We start from the raw sequence: 12,277 nt of genomic DNA, 5'->3' as shown, positions 1-12,277 counted from the left end.
GAAGGGGGTGAAAAAGGAGAGAAAAAAGAATAATTCTTGTGAATGTAGACTGAAGCCCCACATGCCCGTATTAAAGCTGTTACTCTCTCCTGAAACTACTCCCGTATTGAAAAATCAAGTATTGAAACACTGCAGTAACAATTGTATTCACACCATTTGTGAAATTGTGTACAATCTATTAAAAGGAAACATTCCTCTATCCCCCTCTCAGAAGCAACAACTAGCTCCTAAGAAACACATCTTGAGAAAGCTAGTGAAGCCTCAGTCTACTAAGAAAAGAAGAGCTGCATTAGTGAAACAGAAGGGAGGATCTGTTCTTAAAATAGTATTGAATCAGCTCTTAGGAAAATGAGTCGTAAAATGGTGTTAGTTCCCGAGACAATGTTAATAGAATTGAAAGGTAAACTACCTAAGTCTCCTGAATTTCAATCGACCCTGGGATTAGGATATGACTTAGATAAAATTCAGACTCGAGAAGATTTAAGTCCAGAGGAAAAAGCTGCTTTTTATGCTCATCAATTATTCCGCTACAGAAAATTTCTGGGCCAAGCTCGTAATGAAGGTAAAACAATTTCTGCGCCTCCTTCCTCTATTGAACAAACTGCCGAATCAGAAACAGTACCAGATGCAAGTGAAACCTCTGAAGTAGAAGAAAATGTCGTAAAAAGTGTGAGTAACCGAATGCAAAAGAAAGCAGGTCTTATCCTAGACCATCTTAAGAAATCTAAAGTCATAAAATGGAATAAGGATGGAGAAATCAGTTACCGTGGAAAACCCATTCCTGAGTCTAACATTGTGGATCTAGTCTCTAATACTTTAAAAACTAAATCTTGTAAAGGCTTCCCCACACCTGCTGGAACAAACGAATTTGCCCAAGCCTTAAAAGAAACGAATGTTCCCAAAGATTGTGTGCAGAATCCAAACATTATAAAAGCTATGGAAAAGCCAGGAAAAATCAGTACTCCCAGACCGATGTTGACTGAATATGTTGATGACGACGATACCGGGTTTCAGGATGCCTCAAGTTTTAACACACCTCAAGGTTCTTCTTTTGCTTTAACTCCAAAGACAACCAAAAGGGCTAAAAACGCTATTCTAGATTGGTCTATATTAAAGAGATGAAGAAAAAGGTGTTACCAGAGATTTTAGCAGAAATTTATTACAATCCTAAAACTGGATATGGAGGAGTCCAGTCTTTATATCGTCAATTACGTGCAAAGGGACATTCCGTTTCACTATCTCAAATTAGAAATTGGCTGAAGGAACAAGACACTTATACTCTGCATAAACCCATTCAAAGGAAATTTAAACGAGAAGGAACCAGAGTGACCGATATAGACGAGCAATGGCAATTAGATTTGGCAGATGTGTCCCCATTGAAAAAAGAGAATGATGGAAATACCTTTTTATTGTGTGCTATCGATGTTCTTTCTAAATATGCCTGGGTGGTGCCCTTAAAACAGAAAACAGGGAAGGAAATGATTAGAGGTCTGAAAGAGATTATCAAACTGGATGGTCGGCAACCCGTTCGGATTCAGTCCGACCAGGGAAAGGAATTTACAAATAAAGAATTTTTAGGGGCGTTCAAGCACATTCATTTCTTTACTACTCGAAATGCAGAAACCAAAGCTAGTATTGTGGAACGATTTCAACGTACTTTGAAAGCAAGAATGTGGAGATATTTCACTAAAAATAAAACCAGACGTTACGTGGACATTTTACCCGATTTAGTCTACGCCTACAATCACAGCTATCGTCGCAGTATCAAACGAACCCCTGCAGAAGTGAATCCTTCTAATGTTTTAGAAGTGTGGAAGACTCTTTATAAAAAAAAGACGAATCTCATCAGTCCTAAATTTAAGGAAGGGGATAGAGTGAGGATTAGTAAAGCAAAACGTACTTTTGAAAAAGGCTATTTACCTAACTGGACAAGGGAGTTATTTACCATATCCCACTTAGTAAAAGGCTCTTCACCTTACCGATATAAGGTCGAGGATTATAACGGAGAAGAATTAGAAGGAACTTTTTACGAGTCTGAATTACAAAAAGTGATTAAAAGAGATGACGTCTATGAAGTGGAAGAAATTTTGGGATATAAAAAAAGACGTGTGGGGAAAAAGATCATTCAGGAGGTGAAAGTTTCCTGGAAAGGTTACCCTTCTACTTTCGATTCATGGATTCCCCGCTCGGATCTCATCATTCCTCCCGCAAAATAGAACATTGGAATCTATGTGGGGAACGATTACCTAGAGCAGAAATTATTTTTTTTGCTCAATTACTCGTTTCAATTACTTTAATTATTGCTTCTATTGTCATGTTGTCTATTCACGATAATAATCGTGATTTTTGGATGGTCATTCTCAGCTCAATTGTGGGTTATATCATGCCTAGTCCCAGTATTCCAAAATCCAAATCAGAGGGTGGATAAAAAAAATTTCCAAGTACACTGGGAAAACCCATGACGTCATAGGGATTTTCCAAAAAGGGGGGATTTTTGGGGGGATTTTTTTCTGGAAATTACCAGTGACGTCATATTCTTTATAAAAAAGGAGATCATCAGGGGATGGACATTCAATTCTGACAATGGTAGAAAGCTGTGAATATCGTTGGAAGCTCGTAGATCCAAACTGCGATAAAAATCCAGGCCCTCCTTCACCAAAGGGGATTGGATGACTTCTAGAAAAGCATGTCTTAAACACTTCATGTACAAATATGAAAAAGACTTCAAATATGAAAAGGGAGATAACCCACCAACACCTTACCTCTACAAGAGAATCGAGGTACCAAAACGGTTTCTGATTTTGGGAAAATGCGGTTATGACGAATATAAATATAAAGTCAAAGCCTGTTTCTACCGGGATGAACATTTGTGGACCATGCATGAATCGAAATGGGGGAAAAGTCTGAGGAAGACCTTGACGAATTTTAGAGATTTTGAAAGGAAAGGGTACGACTATGTGGACTGCTGTTGCCCCATCGAATATCTCTACATGAGGAAGCGCATCGACATGAAAAAATTACCCCCCTTTGAGCTTAATGATTTCCTTGAAGGATTGAACCGAGATCATGACACATGGGAAATTGAAGAGGAGATGGAAAGGCCCAGCAACTCTAAGAAACCAATTATACGCACCGAGGTAGACGATGAATATCTTGAAGAGAGACACAAGGAAATCGAAGCAATCCTGAAAGCAAACAATCCAAGCTCATTCCAAAAGGAAATTGAAGATGAGGAAAAAATGCCACTGTTGAATTGATTACCTTTGTTGAATCGTAAAAAAACATTTGACTTTTTTTCATTGAACTTGATGTATATTGCACCTGTTTTTATTGTTCATTTTTTGTTTCAAAAATAAAAATTGTTCACTTTATAAAAGCTCATGTCTTTTTTCGAAAGATTCATTTAAAGTCACGATGGCGCGGAGTGAAGGTTTTTACATGACTTTACCTAGTGATGGCTCAATCCAGTTTTTTCCTGACAATAAGTTGTCCGATTATAAAACCCTATTACCCAATCAGATGCACTTAGACGATGGAGAATGGGAGGTGGCTTTGACTGAAATGATGTATGATCATTCAGTTCGAAATCTTTCTCCAGAGGAAGCCTATTTTGATGTATTATTTCCAGGAACACAAGTTCTCTTTCTAGGTAATCCTGACCCTTTTAACAGTGGACGTTTCACTCTAGAAAAATTATACAACGTTACGATGGATCAGATCTTACCTTTGGTGGGGTGGAGAGATTCATACTATCAGGACAATTATAAAAAAGAGGCACTAGACGATAAACTTATGCCTGATAATAAAGCAACCATAAAAATTGTCAGAATTAAATTTAGACCAGGAGCCTATCCCAGCGGTAAGGCTCTGGTCAAAGAGGTCAACCTTGGACTCAAGGGCGCTTTTTCAAAAATATGGCAAAAAACTTTTGAAGAAGCAGTATGGAAAGGAACTGAACCAGCTGATAAAACATTACCTGATGAGGATTTTGGCATTCAATTGGCTTATGATAAGATATATGATCGAATTCTTTATCAAGTAAATGGAAAGAACTTCCGTCAAGTTAATCTTATGTGTGTTCGTTTTCCCCTTTCCTTAGCGTACAAAATGGGGTTTAATGAGAAAGCTCTTTTCGTTAAAGAAAATACAGAGGTGGCAAAATTTCTGACAGCGGATCTACTTTACGGTAAAGCGAAGCAACAAAGAGATGAACTTTTAGGATTAGGTCATAGTCGATGGCTCAATATCAACTACCTCGCTCCCAATAACATTGATTTGTTCGAGAACCTGAAACGGATGTACGTGTATTGTGACATCGTAGAACCTCAAATAGTTGGTTCTAATGCCTTGCAGTTGCTGAGAGTGATACCAGTATCGACCAACGACTCAGAATATAATGAGGACAAGCAAGCCAAATGGGAACCCGTGAGAGCCGAATATTTGAAAATGAGCAAAAAGCATTTTGACACGATTGGGATCCATATCAGAAATAATTTAGGAGAGTTGTATCCATTTTTAAGGGGAAAAACAGTGGCAAAACTTCATTTCCGAAAAGCCTACTGAAATGGAAATCTGGGTCATTATTTGTCTGAGTGTACTAGGAGCCGTTCTGATTTTCTCTTGGTGTATGGAATGTTTCAAGAAAATTTTAAAAAGCTATAAATACCCTAAAAGTTACATTCTTTTTATCATTATTGACAATCATGCCCTACGCTCACATTAGACGACGGCGACGACGACGCAGGGGACAGAAAGGAGGAGCAATTCCTTTGCTTCCCTTAGCAGCAGCAGCTCTCGGACCCATTGTAGGTGGGATAGCCTCTAGGTTGGGAAAGAAAATTAGAGCAAGAAGGACTAGGAGATATAGAAGCAGACCTTAAAAAACATATAAATAGTAGTTTTTTATCATTATCAAACAATCATGGTCTACCCTTCCAACGGACGACGACGTCTACGCCCTAAGAGTCAGAGAGGAGGAATTTTTTTCCTTTAATTCATTTGCTTGGTCCCTTAATAGCAGGAAGACGTCAATTTGGAAGAGGAATGAGAATTAGAGGAAGAAGGACTAGAAGATATAGAAACAGACCTTAAAAACATATAAATAGTAGTTTTTTAACATTATCAAACAATCATGGCCTACCCTTACATCGGACGACGACGACGACGCCCTAAGAGTCAGAGAGGAGGTTTTTTTCCTTTTCCTCGTTTGTTTCCTAATTTTGGAACTACTAAATATGGAACTAGACAATTTGGAAGAGGAAGGAGAATTAGAGAAAGAAGAACTAGGAGATATAGAAGCAGACCTTAAAACATATAAAAACAAGATTCACTAAAACTTTTTGTCAGTTAGTCATGGCTTATCATCAGGGATTATTACGACAAAGGGGATTCGGGGGTGGTTACCATCAGGGAGTATTACGCCAAAAAGGATTTGGGATACCCGTCGGAGCCCTCCTGAAAATAGGAGCTCCCCTAGTTAGCAGTGTTTTGGCTCCCGTTATTGGAGATTTAGTGGGAGGATTAATCAAAAAACAAAGAGGAAGGGGATTCGTAAGAGATGCTTTAAAATCTGCTACGCTCAATAGAGCTTTGAGAACTGGAGCTAAACATGGTATTTACATCACCGGTAATGCCGCTATAGATGCTCTCGACAATAAAGGAAGTTTTGTGCGAGGCTTGAGAAGACACGGTACCAGGACCCTAGGAAATGTAGGAGGTCATGTGTTGGAACAACAATTGAGAGGACGGTTGCCTATTTTGAATGCTCCCATTATTAATCCTTTAATCACTAAAAGACTGATGCCTGTAATTAAAGGAAAAGTAGGTGGACTTATTGAAACTAACTTGAATAAAATTTTGGGAGCACAAAGAGGAAGAGGAAGGAAAAGAAGGAAAAAACAAAGAGGAAGAGGGGTGGCCACTGACTTAATTAAATTGGGGGCTAAACAAGTTGTTGGTCCATTATTGAGAAGGGGGGGCGAGTTTTACTTAGAAAAGGAATTAAACAAGGACTTAAAAGAGGAGCTGAAGAATTAGTCAAAGAAGGAACAAGGCAGGCCATTCACAGTGCCACCAAAGTGGGTATAGATGCACTAAAGGGAAAATCCCTAAAAGAATCCGTAGTGAAGAGAGGTCAGGAAGGATTGCAGAAAACAGGAATGTCCATGGAAGAGAAACTTTTAGGAACCCCAACGGTAGCTAAAAGGACCAGCAAAAGGACCCCCCAAATTTTGGCTAGAGGAGGACCCAGAACAGGGGGTATTAGTAGTAGTACTAGTAGTAGTGGTAGTAATAAAAGAAAAATAAAAAGAACTATTAAGTTGGGGACAGGTAAAAAAGCAAGGACCATTGACATCTTTGACTGATCCCTATAAAAAGGCAGTCAGTTCTCTCATTCTTCTCAGTTTGATTTATTAATTCAAAAGCTACACATCAAAAACAACATCAAAAACGATGCACCGAGAGTCATGCATGTGTGGGATGGAGAATTTGGAATTGTTTCAAGTTCCCCCCACCAATATAGCCCTAGAAGAATCCAAATGCATGGAATACTATCCCATCTCCAGTACTCTCCAATCGGAAACAGCACCCATTGAATTCGACATTCAAGGACAAGGAGATGAATACATTGATCTCTCTCAGACTTATGTTCAGATTGTCTGCAAATTCACTAAAGATGATGGCACTGCCTTGACAGGAGCTAACACTAGTGTCACTCCGGTCAATAACATTATACACTCCTTATTCTCGGAAATCGATGTCACTCTGAATGGTAAAATCATCACTCCAGGAACGGATACTTATCCTTACAAAGCTTACCTGGAGAAATTACTCTCCTATCGACCCAAAACTTTAGAAACTCAAATGAAAGCATGTAGTTTGTGGGAAAAAGACACAGCAGGTCATATGGATGATGCCTTAACCACTGCACCCACCCAGACCAAAACTCAATTTAATGTGGTAGATGACAAAGTAACAGTAAATGCCGCTCAGCTGGGGTTTCCCCTACCCGCCGGTGGCGAGAATGAAGGTCTGAGAAAACGCCGCGATGCGATAGAAAACAGTAAAAAGATTACTTTAATTGACCGACTTTACGTAGATCTCTTTCAACAGGACAGATTTATTCCCAATGGAGGACATTCGATTGAGATTCAATCGAGCCAAACCTGCCTTTCACCTGATGGCTCATGCAGGAAGCACAGGGAAAATCAGCATTCTGAGCATGTTACTGTGGGTGAGAAAAGTCAAACCTACGGCTACGGTACTCAATGCCATCAACGAAAGATTAAATTCCGAAACGGCTAAATTTCCCTTGAGACGAGTGGAGGTCAAAACCTTTACCATTCCACAAGGAACTCAATCCAAAATCACCGATCATCTGTTTCAGGGTCAGATGCCGAAAAGAATCGTTTTGGGATTTGTAGAAAATGCTGCTTTCAATGGCGATCTCACTAAAAATCCCTTCAATTTCAAGAATGCCAATGTCAAAAAGTTAGACGTGAGCATTAACGGGGAAACCATAACTACCAGACCCTTCGAACCAGATTTCGCTAACGATTTGTATCTCCGATCCTATCTGAGTTTATATCAAGCTTTAGGTAAATTTGGAGAAGATTGGGCTCCTGACATCAGTTTCGAAGAATATAAAGACGGTTACACCCTGTGGTGCGTAGACTTCACCAAAGATCAGGAGGCGCAGCTGGACAAATTTCATCTCATTGAAACGGGAAATTTGAAAATCGAAGTTCAATTTTCACAAAACACGGCAACAACCCTCAATTGTTTGGTGTATGCTGAATTTGATAACTTGTTGGAAATCAACAAACAGAGAGAAGTCAGTGTTGACTATTAAAAAAAACAATGGACACAGATCAATTGAAAAACGTTTTATCCAGAGATTTAGGCTCCTCTTTTGGGGGTGTCTACCCTGTTGATCTAATACCAGATCATTTAATTTCTAACCAAAAAGCCATTGTGATCAACTTAGATCCTCACTATAAACCGGGATCTCATTGGGTTTGTCTGTATTTAAGTGGCAATAGGGTAGAATATTTCGATTCTTATGGGTTACCCCCCTTTTCTAAAAACATCAAAGTCTTTATTGACAAGAACAGTAAAGACATACATTATAATCAAAGACAATATCAGGATTTCAATACCGATGTGTGCGGACAATACTGTGTTTATTTTCTACATGAGAGACATAGGCGAGGGAGTGTGGCGTTAGACCGTTTATTTCCTGAAAATTGGAAACCCAAACAAACAGATCGTATTGTCTTTAATTGGTTTAACAAACCTATCGTAAACCTAAAACCTGTAAGGGACAGTGCTGTAAGACCTTCATAGAAAATTGTATTTGCTGGGGAAAAAACCCAGAATTGAGTTAGGGTAAAAAACTTGGCAAGGGTTCAAAATTGATGACGTGATTGGAAAAACCCAGAGCTCTAGTGGAAAAACCCATGACGTCATTGGAAATACCCACAGAGGCTTTATAACAGAGGTCTCCTTGACAATTCATCATCACTTTTTTTTTGACCGCTGATGGGAAACATATTTTCCAAACCAGTAAAGAAAATGAACACCTATGAAATGACTGAAGAGGATGAGTATGAATCGATGATGAATGCTAAAGAAGGAGGCAAAGACATCATTCCTGACGTTCGGAAATTCCCGCCACCCTTGTATGAGCCCCCGGAGGAGGTCGATGACGGTGGTGCTGATGATGAAATGAGCTCGGATAAAAGAGGAGGAGGAAGAGGAGGAGGAGGAGGAAAAGAAAGAAGAAATGGAGGAATTGCAGGAGATGGGAGCAACAGTCCAGGAGATGGGAGCAACAGCAATGGAGCCCCCAGTTGACAAACTAAGTTTAGTGTACAACGAGTGCAGAGTCTACAGAGAACAGGAAAAAAAGAGAAAAAGGGCTGAGAAATGGGAACTAGACCAAGAAAAAAGAAAAGCCCTTAGAGAACTAAAATTTAAACTGCTGAATGAAAGTTACAGAAAATTGACGAAAATCGAGGGAAATGACCTGGAACTTTTGAAGATGCTTCAAATCTGTCAGGTGATTGAAAAACTTAAGAAACTATGAACTGTCTTTTTTGTAAAAGAATATTCATTGATGTTATTCATTGTAAATATTCATTGTAAATATCGTTTTTTGTAAAAAGAAAAAAGATGGTGCTAAGGACGACGACGAATATTACTGGGAATTAAAAGTATCAGTTGAAAGATCTGAAATGGTTGGAAGAAGTTTTCATTTCCTTGGAGGTCAATTAGTGAAAAAGAGACACTGTTCAATCTAAAAAAACATGTTCATTATATCTTTGATTGTTATTTGTTCTTATCATTCATTGTTTGAATAAAAAATGTTACTGTTCAATTATGGAAGTTATTCTTTTTTTTCAAAAAAGGACCCTGGTCCTAAAAAATAACAACTCTTAAATTTTTTTTAAAATACATTTTTATTTCAATCAATAACCAAATGGAAGTGTGTTAAAATGTTCAATGATCTGGCGTTTATCATAAACAATTTGATATTTCTTAGTGAATGGCTTTGTCAATAATTCATGTCTCTTGGTCCTCTGAATCTTATGAGGATAGTTCACGGTAACATCAGGTAATTGATTAAAAATCATTTTCTCAAGAGCATCCATTGTTACAATTTGAGAAGCTCGATGATTTAAAGTCAGTCCTTTCACTTTTTGTACGGTCTTTCCAGTATCGGTTTCGAAGGCATAGTTTTTGGGTCCTCCGGACATGAATTTGGTAATGTGTCCTCCTTCCAATTCATCGGTCCACCCTCCTAAGCTATTGACAATGGTGGGGTTGTAGAGTCCATCGACGTGTTGATAAATGATACTGTCTGTATCGAAATAAAGAACACGCTCTCCTAATTTTTCTAAAGTGTCATACAAATGTAGTCGAGCATGAGCGGTAGTAAAAGCAGCCAAGACCACATTCCCAAAAGGACAGTCTTCGATGAAATCTTTTTTTTCCACGTAATTAATTAATATCATATCAGAATCAGGTTTTTTCAAGTTATTCAACAATTCAATTCCTTTGACTTCCAAAGTAGTGTCCTGCAACATTTTAGTAAGTTGTTCTTGTTGAGTCAAATATTCAATCTTAGGCAACTGCAAACGCTGAGCAAATTTTCCCCACAAACAATTTAGAAATAACTTTGCAATAGTTCGTCTTACTGGATTTTTTTCAATTTCTATGGGGTTCAAGACTAATTTCTCCCGCTGATAAATTTCATTCCATTAGATCCGTTGTTGTTCTTCGGTCTCGCATTCAGGGGGATACCCCGAGGCCTCCTGCTTGATTTTTAAAAAGGTGTCGATATAAGTTCTAAATAAATCCTGACTTTTTTGAGGAAAATGCCACACTTCGTAGATTTTTTGAATCTCATATCCATTTTCCAAGGCTTTTTGAAGTTCCGTAGTCACCCAGGTTCCAATCAATGAGCGTTCACAAGCAGAATGCTGGCAGCGATAAGAAGGATCTTGAAAACCCTCTTGAGCACAGGTACGACATAATGGAAAGAGCAGCTTTCCACCAGTACGATAAGGCAACACAGGATGATACAATCCTCGAGGGGGTAATACCTGGCATTGAATCAGTCCGAAATAACTATGAACGTCCTGAAAATCCTTCGTGATGATTTCTGGATGCCCCATGGGAAAGGGTCTATACTTTAAAACAAAGGGATATAAAGAACAGACATCCACGTATCTCATATGGCCCTCAGTACAATACAATCGCGTAGCATTTGTTCGCCCTCCGTACAAAGCTTGACGAGGATTCAAGGGGTCTTGAAAGTCCAAATTTTCCATAAAGCGCTGCATGTCAATGTTGTTTTTCATTTCCTTATCGAAATCATGCTCCCATATGCTCACTACGTGATATCCTTTTTCCTTTAGAAAATGTTCTCGCCTTAGGGTCTCTTCGTACAGCCCGCCGTAGGTGCAATCCACCCGATGGGGATGATAATTAGCTTCAAGTTCAGGATGGCATATGGGGCACCCATGCCAATAGCACCCGTAAAATTCGTACACGGTGTTAGTATTATCATCGTAACCGTCTACGGTATAGGAACCCACTTGAATCTCTCCCCCATTCTTTGCATGCTGAATAAATTTACCCTCTCGACTCATCCAGGCTACCCATCGACAGGCTTTCATGGAAAATTGTCGAGCCGGATCGTACCCCATGTTAGGAATAATGGCAATACTGTCTTGGGGCATAAAGCCTCTACGGTAGGCCAAATTTGCAGTGCTAGCAAATGTAATGGCTTCCTGAAAGGGGTTCACCTGTACCAAATTTTCTATAGTCTTTCTAAAATGAGCACAACATCGCTGTAAAATATCAACATCGGATATACAATAGGCCAAAAATTCCTTTTGAAAATCAAACAGTTTCCCTTCCTTTTGCTGGTACCATTGATAAAATGCTTTACGCCCAGAAGAGCTCATGTCGTCAGGATTATAGAAGGAAGCAGAAGGGTAGGGACCCACATAATTTTCATTCCGTTCAGTATTGAAAAAATGAGGAAAATATCCTTTTTTAAGTTCTTCAAATCCAAAGGCAGAGGGCATTTTAGATAAGGCAAAAGGTAAATAGTTGTAAGAATCTATAAACTTTAATCCCAGAACTTGCATGGATAAAATCTTAGTTCCATTCATGATCACCGTGGGAGTGACACAAGAAGTGTGTACCAAGTAATTCAAAATGAACTGTCCGTCGTATCCCTTAAAATTGTGAGCAATCACGATAGCATCCTTATGCAAAAGCAGACATTGGTTTTTTTGAGTGGGGTGAGTTTGAGACTGAAAAAGCCATTCCATAAACTGAGTTAAGGTGTCAGAACCCCTAAACAGATGTCTTCGACCCCCTAAGAAATCACAATGAGAACAAGTTTGGTCCACAGGTAGGTGATCGCAATGTTGACAGACTCGATGAGCCACACAGAGATTAGGAACATGGATTCCATTTTCTTGAGTACACTCGAAATCGAAATAAATATACAGCTGAAGTTGCTTTCTTTCTTTAGGAACAGATTTCACTTGAACAAAACATTGATGTTCTCTGTCTACCATTTTCCTACAAATCCTGCACCATTTATTTTGCCCACATTTATGATGTGCTAACAATTTTTTACTCATCCAAGTCTGACAATCAGGGCATCGATCCATTAAGCTACATACATTCGCATCTGTTTTATTACTGTAGGGTTGCAAATGTCTCTGATAACAATTCCTACTTTTAAAATATCCAT

The 12,277-nt window shown here is 38.9% G+C and overlaps 1 protein-coding gene across 1 annotated transcript; it reads right to left on the bottom strand.

The window, feature by feature from the left end:
* Nucleotides 1–10,262: 10,262 nt before the first annotated feature.
* LOC136276161 (uncharacterized) lies at nt 10,263–11,474 on the bottom strand. The gene has a single exon (XM_066087276.1). It carries the CDS (start codon nt 11,472–11,474, stop codon nt 10,263–10,265), a length of 1,212 nt encoding a protein of 403 aa, XP_065943348.1.
* Between the last annotated feature and the right edge of the window lie 803 nt (nt 11,475–12,277).

This window comes from Magallana gigas, chromosome 1, assembly GCF_963853765.1.
Source record: "Magallana gigas chromosome 1, xbMagGiga1.1, whole genome shotgun sequence".
Lineage (NCBI taxonomy): Eukaryota > Metazoa > Mollusca > Bivalvia > Ostreida > Ostreidae > Magallana > Magallana gigas.
This window is presented reverse-complemented; position numbering and strand designations above follow the sequence as displayed.

Coding starts and splice junctions, on each gene's coding strand:
- LOC136276161 (XM_066087276.1), bottom strand. CDS start 11,474: ATGAGCTCTTCTGGGCGTAAAGCATTTTATCAATGGTACCAGCAAAAG.